Genomic DNA, 18,197 nt, shown 5'->3' with positions numbered 1-18,197 from the left:
TGGAGAGTCCAGAAAGTCCCTACCCCTGATAATGTTTAAAAACTCCAGTGGAGATAGTGCGTCTAGAATATTTGTTGTGTGTGCGTGAGAACGACCTTAGGAAAATGATCCCGGCAGAGAGGGGCCCTGTCCTACCTGCCAGCATCCCCACGATTGAGCCAATGGCTGCATGCAAGCAGATGAGTGGAGAGCAGATGAACAGAGCCACCAGGAACACGCCGCCCGTCCAGGGATTGTCGCAGCCGTACACCTGGCCGACTCCGACAGGGATGGCTTGCAGCAGCTGCAAAGTAAATAGATCCAGGTCACTGGAATGCAGGCTGATAATGCAAAGACCAGACCTCGGGGCCAGGCTTGAGCCATTCCTGGGGTGGTGGGCGGGTAATGGGGTGGAACGGGAGTATGGCTGTGCCCTCCAGCATGTGAGAGATGGGAGAGCATGAGCTGGAACAAATAGCTTCTCACTCCACCACCTAGCAGGCATCTGAGCATCCTTCATGCGAAGCCAGACAGGGCTCCCCAACACAGGGGCCAGGCAGGGTGTTTCTGAGGGACACATGGCTTCTGCTTTGAGGGAACCGGAGGACTCCTCCTCTCTAGACTGTCATTGGGGGTTTCAGGGCACTATGAGATTCCTCTAGACCTTCTGAAATCCTAGAAATATTTCAGGACTATTGGAAATATTCTAGGACATTTGATGAATGATTGTACCAAAGGTAACTCAGCATATTGGTGGCCAAGCCCAGGCTACAGCCTCTGAGCTTGACCCCTAGTTTATTGGTGTCTGCTGCACATGCAGAGCTAACCTGGGTTCGAGGCCCCGGGAAGGAGGAGGAGGCACCCCCTGCTGTGGGAGAGCATCCAGCATTGGAGAAAGTAGTGTGGAGAACGTCTGGAGAACACGAAGCCCACTGCCCCTGAGCTGAGTGTCATTTGATCATGTTGGAATTGAAGATGGTTCTTTGGCAGTGATGTCAGATGGCCTTTTTCTACTCAAGGGGAATCACCCATGTTCTGGCTGTCCTTTGAGGGCAAAAAGGAAGGGAGGGAGATTGGCAGGGTAGGGAGAGCCCTGGCCTGGGGGGTTGAAGTCTCCAGCTTGCAGTGGGGCACTACACAAGGTCCTGTGTGACCACGGGCATGTCACCTCCTCATTCTGGGCTTTGGTGCCCTGCTCTGTCGTGAGGAGGCTGCCCTAGCAGATGGTCTTACAGTTCTGTAAACTCTTTTCTTACTACCAGGTCATACGACCTCTTTGAGGACACGGCTCCCTTATGGCTGGGTACATAGTAGGTGCTTAATAACTACACGTTAGCCCTGGCCAGTTTGGCTCAGCGGTTAGAGCTTCCGCCTGTGGACTGGAGAGTCCTGGGTTCAGTTCCCGCTAAGGGCACATACCTCAGTTGCAGTTTGTCCCTGGCCCCGGTTGGGGTCATGTGGGTGGCAACCACTCGATGTGTCTCTCTCACATCGATGTTTCTCTCTCTCACTTCCTCCTTCTCTCCCTCCCGCTCTATCTGAAGATGAATGCAAAAATGTCCTCAAGTGAGAGCAAAAAAATAAATAAATAATAACTACATGTTAATTAGCTCAGTGGTTTCTAAACTCTGTGTACATTGGAATCACTTAAAGATCTTTAAAAACAATATTGATGCCTGGCTCCTCCCCAGACTTCCTGATTTAACTGGTATGCAGCATGACCGGGGCCTCAGGGGTTTCTAATGTGCAACAGAGTTTGGGGACCAATGGGTTCGTTATTGATAACCTACTGTAGATGTTGGGAGTTAACTGTCTTTCTCCCATTGGTGACATTTTGTGCTTTTTAACAACTTGATTGAATTCTGCAGTTAGTCTGATTTCTTTGAGCGTTTTTAAGCGTTGTCTACCCTTGTCTCTGAATAGGTGGTCTTTTATAACCCAGCACTGTTTGGGCCAGGCCCAAAGACTTGTGCAAGGAGTGACAGGGTAGGGGACCTGGGTTATTTAAAGGAGCCCTGAAAACACTTTGCACCAGTCCAGGGAACTCAGCATCAGGGGGGGAACAGGCTGGAAATCTACTCCATAAATATTCCGCGACTTCCCAATGTCCGAGGAATGCAGGGCGCCGGGGGGATCGGCTCCCACCTCGCCATCTGGGAACACAGGCTGTAAGCCCCAGCCGTCAGGAATGAGAGGAATGAGCGAACATGCCGCCTTGGAATGGAGCCTGGACCGAGAAGGCCGCTTCCTCCCCGGGGGCCCATATGTTAGCCTGGTGAACTGTGGCCCCAGGCCGCCCGCGCCCCTCCACGCTGCTCCGGCGCAGCGCGCACCCCGGTGTGAGCGCGGTCAGGTGTGCAGTGGAAATTCACTGAGCACCAGCCTCCTCATACCCGGATAACCCTCATGCAGCAACAACCAGCCTGTTCGACAAAAACGGAAGTCACTCCCCCCATTGTTTTAAAGAGGAAGAGGGAAATGGCAGCACTCTTCCAAACTCAGGTCTGGATGGAGGGGAAGAGGAGCCTGCGGTCAGAGTGGTGCCGTGGTGGGAGCTCAGAGCGTGAGCTGGGGTTTCAGGTGCATGGCTTTGGGTCCGCCCGCGTCCTCACTGCTTATTTCCAACATGAGTGAGAGGCCTGTCTTCTCTGTGGTCCTTCCCATGCTGGGCCCCCCAGGGCTGGACTGGCCAACCGCACAGCACAGGATGCGGGGGGCTTTCTTTCCGGCAATGCCTCATGGGTAGAGTGCAGAGACAGTGGGCCTGTCCCCAAGGGCAGATGGCTGATCACTGATGATTCTATCAGTTAGTTTTGTCCCCGCCTCTACCCCAGCCGGTTTCTATTCTAGAGGGTGGGCTTGCCCTCCCACGCAGTCTTCTGTCTTTCCTGTTTCCTTGTTTCGGCCCTAACCCTGCCTCTGATCCTACTGTAGCCCCGGCCCCAGACAAAACTTTAGAGAGACAGAAACCTTAAAAGAGGTTGGTACTGTTGGCAGCAGTGTTTGCCACGAGGGGCGGTGCCTTTCCTTTCCCGGCAGGGTTAGATGTAGTGTGTCTGTCCCTGGAGGACCTGCGCTGTCCACCCCGCCCCAGTGCGGTGGCCTGCAGCTGCACACCCAACAACAGGCCACCCCGAAGTTCAAGCTCATCCAGACTACAGGCGAGGCGGGGGGGGGAGGGCTCAGAAATCAGATAACGCAAACAATATTTGAGGACTTAAGTCGTGTTTTCAAATATTAAAAAGGTGAGCCCTGGCTGGTTTGGCTCAGCAGTTAGAGCATTGGCCTGTGGACCAAAGAGTCTCGGGTTTGATTTCAGTCAAGGGCGTGTACTTCGGTTGTGGTTTGGTCCCCGGCCCTGGTCGGGGTCATGCGCGAGGCAATCAGTTGATGTGTCTCTCTCACATCGATGTTTCTCTCCCTCCCTCCCTGCCACTCTATCTGAAAATAAATGGGAAAAATATCCTTGGGTGAGGATTTAAAAAAAAAAGGTGATCATGGAAACAATATTCTAAATTACTGTAAGAAAGACAGCCAGAACTAAGGGGTGAAAATAAAGGGAGATTTCTGAGGACTGTAAAGAACACTCCAACACTGAAAGGAACTAAGAGAGGGCAGACCGCGCTGAGAAGCAGAGGGGCTGTCTCACTGTGATCGTCCCAGCAAGCGCCGGTCCTGCGTGGACACAGCGGGTGGTGGGTCAACGCCCGGGCTCTGTGTCAGGCTCTTCTCATCTGTGAAGTGGGTATGATGACAGGACTTGTAGTGTGGGGTTTTTATGAGAGTTAAATGAGTTATTAAGGGAAGGGCTTAGAACAGCAATTATTTATTTGTTTATTTTTTTCATTTTTTGTTCAGATAGAGTGGGAGGGAGAGAGAGGAAGAGAGAGAGAGAGAGAGAGAGAGAGAGAGAGAGACATCAACGTGAGAGGGACACATCGAGTGGCTGCCACCCACATGACCCAACCAGGGCCGGGGACAAACTGCAACCGAGATTCGTGCCCTTAGTGGCGGGAACCAAACCTGGGTCTCTCTGGACCAAAGGCCAACGTTCTAACCGCTGAGCCAAATTGGCCAGGGCCAGAATAGCATTTAATGCATAATAAACTTGCCTTAGTGGTAGCTGTTAGCTATCTCAAGGTTTGTGAACAAGGCCAAATTTTACAATTCTACAGATTTTATCTTACATTAGATGTCTATTATATCCCTGCATCTAGGCTATCTAGAGATCAGTAGAATAAATGAATATGTACATTTGTGATAGTAGGACACTAAACAAGGTTTTTCAGCTTTGGCGTTATTGACACTTTGGACTGGATAGTGTTTGTTATGGGAGGGGCTGCCCTGGGCATGGTGGGATGTTCAGCAGCGTCCCTGGCTTCTGCTCACTAAACGTTGGTAGCACGCTGCCCCCCAACAGTCTTGACAATGAAAAGAGTCTCCAGACACCGCCTACTGTCTCCAGGAGGCCAAAACCACCTCTGCTTGAGAAACAATGAAATGGAAAGCGCACGAAAATTCACCTTCCATTCTACTGCTAATATCTTTTCAATCCCAATTTTAAACGTTTCTTTAGTGTCTTGCTTTTTTTTACCCAACTCCCATCTATGTAATATTCTCCCTCAATCCCACCACCTGTCATGGAGTCTCGTTTGTCATCTGTTTCTCTGTGTAGAGTGTAGGCCTCGCTAAAGCAGAGATGTCGCTGTCCCCAAGTCTTCCAGTGTCTGAACAAGTGCTTGGCACAGATGAGGTCTGCAGTAAAGGTTTGTTGTCAAAACATGCGAAGGTGGCAAGAGACCCTTTCCTGTCCTCTTCTCCCCAAGACCCATCATCTGAGGGAGGGGCATCTGGAGACACCGAGAGATGGGTGAGGCACAAACCGGTTACTGAGAAGGTCTGTGGTGGAAGCAGGGGGTAACTTACCAAGGGCACTTCAATCTCCGTCCAGGTGATGTTGGGCACTGCAGACACGGGCTCTACCAGTGTCGTGGGGAAGAAGAGATTGTAGTGGCCCGTGGCCGCCAGGTACAGGGTGACTGCGATGTTGAAGGGCAGCGTGAAGACTGGGAGGTCCCACTTGCTGAAGATGGAAGTCAGGGCACTGGAGAGAACTGGGCTGCAGAGGGAAGAACGAAGGGTTAATCACTGTGCTCATTCTCAAGTCTGCAGCGTCTCATCAGCTCTGGCCCCTGTGCCCTTTACTCTCCACTCTCCCGGGCACAGTCCTCCTGGCTCTCTTGAGAGTCTAGTAGTCCGTTGGCCTGCGGCTGGGAAGAGGGTGGTCAATTTAAGGCTGCACCTTTGAGAAACAGAATTTAAAAGTAAGACAAACTTGTCTGGAATAGAACGCTTTATAGTATAACCTAAATATTTCCTTGTTAGTCAAGAAAGGTAAACAAAATGTAATGTGTAAAGATATCATATATCACCTTTGGATCATCAAGATGCATGTTTTAGGAGTCTGGCCCTTCTGGGACACACATAGGTGACACAGGTTTGGATTCTGTGCAAGTATTTGGAGCTACTCTGGGAGCCAACATGCAGAAATGAGACCATGAGCTGTTGGTATTCTCTCTCTTCTTGGCCTCTTCCTTGGAAAGAACATAGGTTTTGGAGAAAGAGGGAGCTAGGTGCAAATTCTAACCAGAGGCTGAGTGAGCAACATTAGGTAATTAATCTTCCTTAGCTTTAGTTTCCTCTGAAGGGACCAGACACCCTAAACACCTAAGACACTACATCTTCCACACTCAGGGAGCTCAGGACAAAACATGAAATCACGTGATTGGGTTGACTGGTCTACTTTTAATTAATGACTATGAATCACAAATGGGCATTTAAGACTGCCCGAAAACCCCTAGCAAATTAACTCTCCAGCTTGCCGAGACAATTATTTCACATTCCCTCCTTTCTCCTCAAATCTTCATGCCTGTTTCCCTTCAGTTTCGGCTGCCCACCTTGCTGTACTTCATTAACAAAACAGAAATCAGGAGAGAGGCCTCACTCTCCCAACCACAAGATCCACACTCCGACTGCCCTGTGTGCACACAGCCCCCTCGGCGTTTTTCAGAGGATAGAAGTGTTTCTGCCCGTTCATCAGGCTCGTTCGTTCCCTTGCACTTTGGTGTCCAACCTGCTTCAAAGATTTCCCGCCTGTAGTTCTCTTCTCTCTCTCCTGTTTCTCTGGATCATTCTCGTAAACACACAAACGTCTTCTAGTATCTTTGACCTTTAAAAACCCTCCTCCTTGAATCTGATGTCTACTCAGTTATTGCCTTTTTTCCTCTGTTTCTGTTCACAGCAGTACTCCTCAGACTATTGTCTATTTTAGCTACCCCCCATCTTTCTACTCACACTCTCTCCTACACCCACTCCATCGGAACTCTCTCCACATGCCGTGGAGGTGCCTCTCAGCCAGTTCACCAGTGACATCTCTTTGCCAAATCCATGGTCATTCCCTGCCCCCTTCATTTGACTGCCGGACCCTGTGACTGGACCGAAACACTTCCTATCTGGGTTGCCAATACGCTGCACATCCTTGGTTTTCTCTCTGCTCCTTCACAATGCTCTGTCAGCAGCTCTTCCCCTTGTCTGCCAACTTCTAAACATTAGAAGATCCTACGACTCTCTCTTGGATTTTTTTCTCTCTCTTTGCTAAATCTTCTCTTTCTGGGTAATGCCTTTAGTCCCAAGGACAAAAATATCTTCTATATGTTTCTTCCTTCCAAATCTTGACCATATCACTAAGTTCTAGATTTGCACATTCAGTGACTGACTCAACTTCTCTACTTGGAAGTTGAAAGTTTAATATGTCCAAACAGAACCCTAAATTTGCACCCTGCCTCCAATCACTAATGTTTTTCTTAGTCTTTTCTATCAACCAGGAGCTCAGGCAAATTATAAAAGTATTGGAGTCATCCCCTACAACCTCCATACTCCATAGTCTTTCAAGAAGTCCTGTTGACTCTACCTTCCTCGAAATATACCCAAGCCCATCCACTTCTCACCACCTTCCTGGACATCAGCCTAGTTCAAACCACTGTCATCTCTTGTCGGTTATTGTAGCAAACTCCTAACTATGCCTCAAGAATTTACTTTTGTCCACTTAAAATCCATTCTCCACACTGCAAGCAGAATGATTTGTTTAAATTGAAACCACATCCAATCACCCTGCTGCTTAAAACCCTTTAACTGGGTCCCATCACAGCTGTAATGAAAATCCAAAGGCTCACTGGACATACGAGGTGTATGGGGTCTGGCCATCATCTACGTCTGCACTCACCTCCTGCCCCTCCTCCTCCACCCAGGGTTTCAGCCCTGATGAGCAAATCACACTTCTCCAGTGGGGGTCCTAGCCCATGCTGCTGCTTCTGCCCACAGCATCCTTCACCCAGACCTTCAAATGGCAGGTGCCATCTTATCATCCAGGACAAACACCCCTCTGCAAAGTGGCCTTCCTGACATCCAAATCCGGAATCTGTTCCCCTTGCTTCAGTTTGCTTTCCTCAAAGCACTTCTCACACATTGAAACGATCTTTTTAATTAAACAGTTCATGAATTTACTTCTATCTTTGCCAAGAAAAATGTAAGCTCTAAGAGGATGGAGACCTTCTCTTGCTCACAACAATGCCCAGTACCTAGAACAGTCGCTGCAAATAGCAGGCACTCAGCAAACCTTTGCTGGATAAACGTGGAAAATGACACTACTAATGTCTACCCTGAGGATTGGATTCCAAGCACAACGTGAGCTGAGTGAACAGCTATGGCAGCAGCACAGAGCTCAGCCCAGAGTAGGGTGCTCAGTGGTGCTGTATCTTTAAAATTGGGAAGTACAGGTGGGGCGGGGGCCCTGGAGACACACTGCCACCCAGTGCGACGTGGCTGAGGAGCTGTGCCCAGCGGCTTCTTCTATGCAGTTATAACCAAATGTATTCAAATGAAGACAAGTCCTCCTACTCCTTACACGGGGCCTGCAGGGGACATTAGGGAACTCCCCACGGAAATAACTGCTTTAGCTGTTTGTCCTGATAGATTAAGAAAGAAGCCCTGAGAAAAAACATAAATTGCCCAGAATGCTTAATGTAGTAATTTATTTGCAAGCACTACTAAAAAGTAATGGAATAGTACTTAAAGTAAATTAAACGAACTGCTTTTAGTAACTCTAGACTTTGAAATCAAAGAAAGACATTTACTTCTTAGAGATGTTAAAAATCAGTCAGCGTATCGGAGGGGAGGTGAGCACAGGGGTTGGGGACAGGGCTTGTCCCAGGCTTCCTGCCTCTGCGTGACGGCGGGCGTGCTCCAGGTGCCCACGGGCACTCAGGCCTCCGCGGTGCCAGGGCGCTAAGGCTCCTGGGAGTGAAGGCCTCGCACACCCTGCACTCAGTGGATGTTTCTTGATACCCTCCCACCTTGAGTTTCTCTTCCTTCTGCAAAATGAGTGACTTCACGGTAAGATCTCAATGGATGCTTCTCATCCAAGACTCTGTATTTTAAATATAGATGTTCCGGTCCAGGAAAACTTTATGCTTCTATCGCAAGTGAGTTTTTAGCTTTTGGATCTTGATTAGGTCAGAGGATAGATGATTACCATGTAGTGTGGGGTTCAATAGCACAGGCTCTGCAAAATGCTCACTGTCACTAATCATCAGAGAGATGCAAATTGAAATGACTATGAGGTATCACCTCACACCTGTCAGAACGGCTGCCTCAACAAATCATCAAACAACAAGTGCTGGCGAGGGTGTGGAGAAAAGGGGACTCTAGTGCACTGCTGGTGGGAATGCAGACTGGTACAGCCACTATGGAAAACACTGGTGTTTCCTCAAAAAATTAAAAGTGAAATTGCCATTTGACCCAGTGATCCCACTTCTAGGAATATACCTTAAGAAGCCTGAAACACCAATCAGAAAGAATATATGTACCCCTATGTTTGTAGCAGCACTATTTACAATAGCTAAGATCTGGAAACAGCCCAAGTGTCCATCAATAGATGAGTGGATCAAAAAGCGGTGGTACATATACACAATGGGACACTATGCAGACGTAAGAAAGAAAGATCTCTTATCCTTTGAGACGACATGGAGGGACCTGGAGAGCATTATGCTAAGCGAAATAAGCCAGACAAAGACAAGTCCCACGTCATCTCACTTATTCGTGGAATCTAATGAACAAAATAAAGTGACGAACTAAATAGATCCAGAGATGTGAAAGTAGGAAACAGACTGACAAACCACAGAGGGACGAGGGATAGAGGGCGGGAAGAGATAAACCAAAGAACTGATATACATATATGCATAACTAATGGACACAGACAACAGTGTGGTGAGGGCAGGGGGTGGGGCGGGAGAGGGGAGGAGAGAGTCAGTGGGGGAAAAAAGGAGGGACATCTGTAATCCTTTCAACAATAAAGATAAATTAAAAGGAAATAGCGCAGGCTCTGGGTTCAGAAGGCCAGCACTGATCACTTTTACAGAGTATGACCTGGTGACAAGTTACATAACCTCTGTGTGTCTTGGTCTTTCCTTCTGTAAAGGTGAGACAATAATAGCCTTACTCTGCTTAGCACTATGCATGCAGGGGATACTCAGTACATGTCAACCTTTCTTATGAAGCCCATCACACAGGGAAGAATATCAACACAAGACCAAACATGTGATGCTTTGTTGCTTTAAAGGGTCCCTGTCACTCCAGCTTCTACCACGATCCTCTCCACTACAACTAAACTCATGGACTTCCACAGTATCTTTCAAGATAACCCAGCTTGACTATGAAGACACAGCCCGTGATGGTGCATGTCCCCATCCAGTGTAAGACAGTGGTTCGGGGGCTGTGTGGGTCTGTGAGCAGAAAGAATGAGGTGTCTCACCAGGCCATGGCGGTGAAGGTCACAGGAAACAGAAGCCACCAATAATAGTCAAGCTTCTTGGAGAACACGGTCAATAGCAGTCCGACCAGCATCCCATTGTACCCATGGAGTCCGGAGGCGATGGCAGACCTGGGGTGAAACAGAATTATTCTGCGTTTGAATTCAGTGGTCCCTCCCTCCTGCTACTCACAGAAAAAAGTCAGTTTATTCGATGAATGTTGGCCAATCACATAGCTGCCGGCACCTTTTTAAATGCACACACACACGCATGCACACACCCACACACGTGAACTACCTTTGCTGATGTAGAATTAAATTATGCACTTTTGTCTTCTCTGTGTGTAAACTCTTCTTCTCAGCGGGGGTCTCAGGTTGCTACATATGGAGGAAAATCAAAGAAACCTGCGGGGTGTCACCAGGGAGTTATGAGTGAGTGTGTGTGTGAGTGTGTGTGAGTGTGTGTGTGTGGGGGGGTTGATGGGATGGAGGCCAGGGGCAGCTGCAGACGGGGGGGCTGGGAAGAAGAGGGGTGGCAGGGAAGACCACTGACTGGTGTTCAGAATCTCTTTAGGACTAGAATAACTCTCTGAGGAGCAGAAACCCGTGTTTTGGGAAAATCATTATTTTTCATTGTGCTTGCATTTTCTCTATATTTTTCCATTTGTGTTCAGTGTTAGAAATTGGAGTGTTTTTTGTTTTACATACCAGCTGCTTCAGACAAACTAAGCAAAGGCGGTTGGCCCATGCTGGCGAGGCCCTGCAGCCTCCGTGCCTGGGTATACCAGGGGCAGTGGGGATAAAGTGAGGGAACCCAGGGAGACAAAATTCGGGGGAACTCTAGGGGCTGCCTCCACAGCTGCCCTTCCCTGTGGAGAGTGTTCCCCCAGAACACTCTCCACCGGGACTCTGGTGGCCTCTGGATTTGGCTGTCAAAGGGAAACCCACTACCTTACCCCCTGCTCTGCCCATCGAGACTATATGACGAGGTTCAACCCCAGTGCGCACAGGATCTTCGTCAGGATCACGTCCAGCAGGACACTGCAGCAACAGTGTCGCTGACCTGAGTGACTATCTGTAGAGCACAATCTCCGAAGCAGTGGGGGTGTGATAGTGGGGGTGTGATACTTGGGGTGGGGGTGGGGGAAGGTGGTTGGAGGTTATGACCCGGATGTGTGGCTGTGTCACCGGTCCATTGAGAACAGTGGTGAAGTCGTGGCTCTTCGGAAAGATGTGTGTGTAGGTGCCTAGAGTTTTGAACCTACAGTGTAGAACGTGGTACTGACCTATCAGCAATGAAGCTCAAATCTTTTCCAGGCACTGCAGTGAAATATGGAACATTTGAACTGGACTTCTCATCTTGAACATGCTTAGAGTATAGCCAGGGAGAGAAGACTCAGAAAGCAACGAGAGAACCATCCAACATAGTAACGAGGTATTTTTTGTGGTTGTTCAGAGAGAAAAGAAGGGTCAGAGTACACGGGGGCAATCAGGAGTGGCTTCCTGGAGGAGGAGAGGTGAGGGAATGGTAGGATTAGATAGGCAGAAGCAAAAGTGCTCAATAAGGAACGCATGTAATAGTGAATAGTAGGTAGGGTGGGTCCTTTAGAGAAGGCTTTGGAAGCCAAGTTGAGGAGTTGGACTTTTATCTGATGCATATCTGTCTTAAGTTTTCCTTCTCTGAGCTCTCCATTACATACTGTCTTGTGTGATTCGGAGACATTTCTTGCCTGTTATTCCTGTTCTCTCAACTAGATTGCTAGCTCCACAGGAGAAGAATTGCCTAAGTGTTCTTCTGCACCTGCCCCAGAGGAAGTGTTTCCAGAAGGCTCTGCTGTCAAATGGAGCTCGGCGCTTCCTCTGATGTGAGCAGAGGAGCAGTTTAATTCAATAAGGATCTCCAATGACCCGTTCAAAGCTGATACTCAGGAGACCGTGGCCTGGCTGATAGGATAAGGTTGGAGGACCATTCAAGTAATCACCTCTGCACCTGTCTGCCCCAAGACCCAAGACCAACATGGAAAGGAACCCACCTGTCCTGGCTCAAGGCGAGGGCAGTTAAGGTCGAGACCACTGTCCCCAGACCCCCAGCAATCGTCCACCAGGGATTCTGGATCAGGAGCCCTATGAAGATGATGAACCCGCTGAGAGGGTTGTTGACGAACATCACCTGAGCAGCCCCCCTCAGGATCCAGTCTGTGAACTGGAGGGCCAGCGGCTTATCTGAAAGACAAGTGGAGCCATCAGCAGGGCATGGCAACCAAGACAGACAGGATGCAGGAGCCAGGGCATTTCCCCTCCTTCCCTGGCACCCAGCCCATCTCTGAGTGGCCCCGCAATCCGTCTGCAGTGCGTGTTCATTTTTGCTGTACAGACTGAGGCACTGTGCTGAGACCAATTTAATGCTGTTCCAGCCATTGGCTTGGATGGCAAGGAAGTCCCAGGAGCACTCCAAGGGAAATTTATTGATCCAAGGGAAGGGGTGGGGAGGGAAGGAAACTCATTTGGGTAGCGCTGTATGACTTAGTTGAGGGCCGGTATCTGAGCAGCAAAGAAAGTCTGGAGAAAGAAAGCTGGGAAAGTAATGATTTTAGCCCAGCTGTGACAACAGTATTGAGTCAGGACCCAGGTGAAGCCAGGTCCAGAAGAGGGGACATCCATTCTGCCTCCTTCTCTGGTTGGGTTTCTAGGACAGCCTGTATGGGTGGGGGCAGGGAGGTGAGGGGTGTTTGTGGAGCATTTAGTTTAGGGAAATGAGGAGAAGGAAGACATTGAAAGAAAAGAACCCTGGAATATTGGAGAGTGTGATGCCAACACTTTCTTGGCACAGAATACATGGCTAGGAAAAGAATGACCAATCAGCTGGTTTGGAAAATGGCTCGCTCATATGTAGCTCAGCAGTTGTCCTATATCTATTCCATTATTCCACGAAGAAGTAAAGACCTTTCAAAGAACTAAAATTAGCAAAATGACTGTTTACAATAGCTAAGACCTGGAAACAGACCAAGTGTCCATCAGTAGACGAATGGATAAAAAAGCTGTGGTACATATACGCAATGGAGTACTATGCAGCGGTAAGAAAGAAAGATCTTTTATCCTTTGAGACGACATGGAGGGACCTGGAAAGTATTATCCTAAGTGAAAGAAGCCAAGTAGAAAAAGACAAATACCACATGATCTCACTTATATACGGAATATAATGAACATAATAGTCTGAGGAATACAGTAGACCCAGAAACATGGAAGTAGGGCACAGACTGACATCCCTCAGAAGAGGGGTTGGGGGAGTGGGAAGAGATAAACCACAGAACGTATATGCATGTATGCATGACCAATGGACATGGACAACTAAGCCGGGGACGGGGTAGGGATGGGGTGGGGAGGGGGGTGCCAATGGGGTAAAAAAGGTAAAATATCTGTAACAAAAAAATAAATTAAAAATTTATTTAAAAAAAATAAAATAAAATTAGCAAAATGCATTTAATTCTGAAACCCTGGGAATCCCATTAGTAGGGTTATGTTATGACCATCTGGAGTCAACTCATGGCTGGAGCACCCCAACTGTGGGAGCCCTCACCGTGGGTGGGGGGGGGAGCAGTCTCCTCGGGAGGGCTGTCTCACTGGCCTGGCCCAGCTGCTTCTTCCCTGGGCGTTTGCTTACCTTTCAGCCAGCTCCTGCACTCCTTCATCTCGCCCGTGAGGTAGCTCACTACTTGGAAGAGGCTGATGCCTCCCCGGCCTGCAGAGCCCCGGGGCGCTGCTCCACTTTCTCTCCTTTTACTCCTTTCATTGGGTTTTTCAATTTTCACGATGTGGCTCTCCTCGTTGGATGACCGGAGATCCTTTCAGGAGAAGCCATGACAACATATTAGATAATTCAGCTTTTTTTTTTCTCTTTTTAATCCTCACCTGTGGACACTTTTGCATTCATCTTCAGATAGAGCAAGAGGGAGAGAGGGAGGAAGAGAGAGAGAGAAACATCGATGTGAGAGAGACCACATCAAGTGGTTGCCACCCACACGACCCCAACCGGGGCTGGGGACAAACTGTGAGCGAGGTACGTGCCCTTAGTGGGAACTGAACCCTGGTCTCTCTGGACCACGGGCTGAAGCTCGAACCGCTGAGCCAAACTGGCCAGGGCGATAATTCAGCTTTTTGAGAGGAGGGGCATTTGGGGATAAAGAAGGTTGTCAGGTTTTTCTGATATAAAGGATCATAAGAAAAATATGCACTGTCTAATATGGACCCAGAGGGCCCCACACAGACCATCTCTTCCCAGGATGACTGCACATTCTTCATAGCAGGCTTTCTTAACCCTTGGTGCTATGGATCACTTTTGGCTTCTTGGCAAGCCTATGGACATCTTTATAGAATGTAAATGTAAATGAATGAAGTAAGTAGGATTACAAAGTAAACCAATTGAAATGCAATGATTACAACATTAAAAAAGACTGTGACGCACACCTTGGCATAGCAGACCCAATACTCCGATAGTCCCCAAGCAGTGATGAGTGAGTGTCGGGACCTCTGCCCTCCAACTCAGGACGACTCTGTGGAGCCATCCCAGCCCCCGCTCACCACAGAACCGGCAGGGGCCTCTGCTGTGACTGCATCACAGCCCAACTCCTGTCCAACCCTGCTGCCTGCCTTCCTTCTCTGTAAGCATGGACCCCTGTAAACTTCTTGTATGCAAACCTCCAAGTCAGCTTCCTAGGGGAACCCAATCTGTGACAATGACAAAAATCTCAGGTATGCTAATGTGACTGTTGTTCATTTCTATATTCATAATTGAAGTAAACACTAACGTTTGTTGGAGGTTAATAGGAATAGAGATAAAGTACTTATCCCGCCCAAGTCCATACTCCCTCAATTCCACCCATGGACCTCTTGGTCAGGACCCCCTGCTCTGAGGCTGTGCTGTCCAACACCATAGTCAACGGGATGTGTGGCTGTCGAGCACTTGAAGTGTGGCTGGTCTAACCTGAGATGTGCTGTAAGTGAATTTGAAAGATTTAGTATATAAAAAAGGATGGGTAAACTATCTCAATGATACTTTATATTGATTATATATTGAAACAATATTATATGTATTCATATATATTAGGGTAAGTAAAATATATTATTAAAATTAATGTTACCTGCTTCTTTTTACTTTAAAAAATGTGTTAATAGAAATTTAAACTTACATAGAAAGCTCACATTATATTTCAGTTGCACACTGATGGTCTATAGATTTCTCCAACCTCCTCCTTGCATCAAAACTTACATGCCTTGCCCTGGCCAGTTTGGTTCAGCGGTTAGAGCGTCGGCCTGCGGTCCCGAGAGACCCAGGTTCGGTTTCCGCTAAGGGCATGTACCTCGGTTGCAGTTTGTCCCCAGCCCTGGTTGGTCGTGTGGGTGGCAGCCACTTGATGTTTCCCTTTCACATTGATGTTTCTCTCTCTCTTCCTCTCTCCCCCTCCCACTCTACCTGAACAAAAAATAGAAAAATGTCCTCAGGTGAGGATAAAAAAAAAAACAAAAAAAAACCTTACATGCCTTGAGGATAGCAGTGGAGTAAGAACCTCAAATTCTCTCTTCCACAAAGGCAATGGGAGCAACTGTGCCTGACACGGTGGCTAACAGTCGGGGAAAGCAATGAGCTTTTTCCAGTCAAAAAGCTTAAAAGGATACACTGGGGAATGGAGAGTCCAAAGGGGTTTTTTAAAAGCCTGGGCATATTTCTGTGACTCTAGAAGCCCTCATGCACGTGTAGGGCCAGTACATGTCCTGCATGTCCTACCGGACCGTGTGCATGCTCAAAGGAGAACCGAGAAGTCCCCACGCTCTCCTCGCCTGGCTGAGTTCGAGTCTCTATGCCAGCAGGAAGTGAAGGCGAAGGTGGCGTTGAAAACTGCCTGGATGAGTGTGGGAGATAGACCCCAACATGCACACAGACCCCTTAGAAACATCTGTCTAATCATTTGCTGACCAGTAGGCTAACGGAGCAGAGACATCAGTGGCTAGAAATGACAAAAAATACAGACTCCAGAATTAGTTCAGAAGAGTCATTAGACAAACAAGGCAGCAATGGTCTCGTCTTTACATTTTCTCGTTCTTTCTTCTCTCTGCTTCAACCTGATATTGAGCTTCTCTAGCACATTTTCCACTTCTACTGTACTTTTCAACTTCAGAATTTCTACTTGTTTCCTTTTTATAATTTCCTCTTTATCGATAGTCTCTATTTGGTGAGATATGATGGTAGTACTTCTGTTACTTTCCTTTAGCTCTTTAGATGTGTTGTTGCTCCTTGATTGTATTTAAGGTGATCTAAAGTCTTTTTCTAGTAAGTCTAATGTCTGGGCTTCCTCAAGAACAGTTTCTGTTGGCTGCTTTATTTCCCCTGTTCCATACTTTCTTGTTTCTTGGGATGTCTCATTATTGTTTGTTGAGAACTGGATGTTTTAAATAATGTAGTGTGGCAACTCTGGAAATCAGATTTTCCTCTCTCCCCAGGGTTTGTTCTTGCTGGGTGGTATCCCTCTAACTGTATCAGTAGCTATAGCCAGGCGACCTCCGTGCTTCTGTGTTTAAGGAGTTCTAAAGGCTAGCAGCTGGATGCAGCCTGCCTTTGGAGACAGTAGGTGATTCAAGGGAGCAGGACTAAGGGGCAATATTTTGGAGACTGGAAGGCTGGTGTGTGCATGTGTGCATTCCTTACTTGTCCTCAAAATCATGTAGCATGGCCCTGGCCAGTTTAGCTCAGCAGTTAGAGCATCAGCCTGCAGTCTAAAGAGACCCGGGTTCAGTTCCCATTAAGGGCACGTACCTTGATTGCAGTTTGTCCCCGGCCCTGGATGGGTCGTGCAGGTGGCAACCACTGGATGTGTCCCTTTCACGTCGATGTTTCTCTCTCTCTTCCTCTCTTTCCCTCCCACTCTATCTGAACAAAAAATGGAAAAATGTCCTTGGGTGAGGATAAAAAAAAATCATGTAACACACAAGCTACATTTTCTCTGTCTTAGGCCAAGTAGGACCAATCCAGGAGGGACCATGTATTGACATGGGGCGGAATCTCCCTGAACAGTGGCCCCTCTGTGGCTTATGTAATCTGTCCATTGGGTAGTTGGGAAAGTAGCCTCTTCCCCCGCCCTCCAGCCCCAGCTGGGAAACACCCCAGGAGCAACACTCACCTTTTCTTCCGGCATTTCCAGGAGGGGCAGGGCCGGGTGTGTATCCTGGGGGCTGGAGGGCCAGGTAGGGCTGGGTAACTCTGACTCGTAGAGTTTGTACCTGCTGGAAAGAGGCTCTGCCAGGAGAGGACGGCCGTGGGTTTCGGACATCTCCTTCAGGGGGCGGCTGCTCATTGGTCCCGCAACCGCTGAGAACAAAAGGGAAAGAACAGCTGAGTCAGGACCCGGGGCTTGGCTGAGGCTGGAAGAGGCCTCCGGAGGCACAGGGTCTGTCCGGACACACATGGGACCTGCCGTTGCAGTAGCTTGTGAGCCAGAGGGGCCGGAAGCCATCCTTCCACCCATGTGACCTTTACCTTTCAAAATCCCCTGTTCTTCCAAGTCCAGAAGAAAGTCCATTTCCATTGTGAGGGTTTCCCTGACCGTGCGATTAGAATAGATGTCTCTCCTTTTTCTGATTACTGAAATATGTTTTCTTGACCTTTTATGTTGTTCATTGTGCTATCTTATTGTGGTAGCAGGTATACATATATTTTCCCTTGATACATAGATCTGGCTTCCAACTCAGTGAGGAGCTCAGAGAAACTTGTTTTCTTAATTGCTGTGGAGCCTACATTGCTTGCAGTTGACCCCTAGTCTCTTCTCTCCCCTCTGCCCCCCAGTGCTCTTTTCATCTCCTTCCCTCTTTTCCTTCCTTGGAAACAGTAAGAAACAGCTACAATCTATTTGAAGTTGTGTGCGCCAGGCGGGCCATCCTTCCCCATCTGTGTGGAACGGCTAGGGCCAGGGTTTACGCCATGACTTGCTTTCGGAACAATATCTGCCCAAGGCCTTCAGTTTCCCAACCTATCTGGTGTCCCAGGTAGCGCTGTACTTCTCCCCTTCCCATTCGGTAATCTTAACTCTTCTTCTTTGGCCTACTCCAGTTCCATTATGTCTTCATTGACATCACTGTGTCTTTGAGGCTTGGTTTGGACCTGCCCACAGCCTCCTCAATATGATCTGCATTTTCTCTACTGCTCCTTGCTACCTCCTTTGAGTTGCAAGACAGTATATCTCAGGACAGTGATTGCATATTCCTAGCACGAGTGCCAGTGTTCCTTACACTTACCATTGCAGACATTGCTAAAGGATTGCAGAGCTCTTTGCCAAAGGGGGTGAAGTCCCTCTTTCTATGCCTG

The 18,197-nt window shown here is 48.3% G+C and overlaps 1 protein-coding gene across 1 annotated transcript in view; it reads right to left on the bottom strand.

The window, feature by feature from the left end:
• The window catches only part of SLC14A2 (solute carrier family 14 member 2), a 48,716-nt gene extending 31,526 nt beyond the window's left edge, over window positions 1-17,190 (bottom strand). The window contains exons 1-6 of the mRNA XM_036244785.1: window positions 17,017-17,190; window positions 13,506-13,686; window positions 11,878-12,067; window positions 9,848-9,976; window positions 4,906-5,098; window positions 136-283 (exon numbers count right to left, since the gene is read on the bottom strand). Coding sequence (XP_036100678.1) covers window positions 136-283; window positions 4,906-5,098; window positions 9,848-9,976; window positions 11,878-12,067; window positions 13,506-13,686; window positions 17,017-17,190 — 1,015 coding nt within the window. The remainder of the gene's footprint in view (window positions 1-135; window positions 284-4,905; window positions 5,099-9,847; window positions 9,977-11,877; window positions 12,068-13,505; window positions 13,687-17,016) is intronic.
• Between the last annotated feature and the right edge of the window lie 1,007 nt (window positions 17,191-18,197).

Source organism: Molossus molossus, unplaced genomic scaffold (genome assembly GCF_014108415.1).
Source record: "Molossus molossus isolate mMolMol1 unplaced genomic scaffold, mMolMol1.p scaffold_m16_p_6, whole genome shotgun sequence".
NCBI classification, from domain to species: Eukaryota; Metazoa; Chordata; class Mammalia; order Chiroptera; family Molossidae; genus Molossus; species Molossus molossus.
This window is presented reverse-complemented; position numbering and strand designations above follow the sequence as displayed.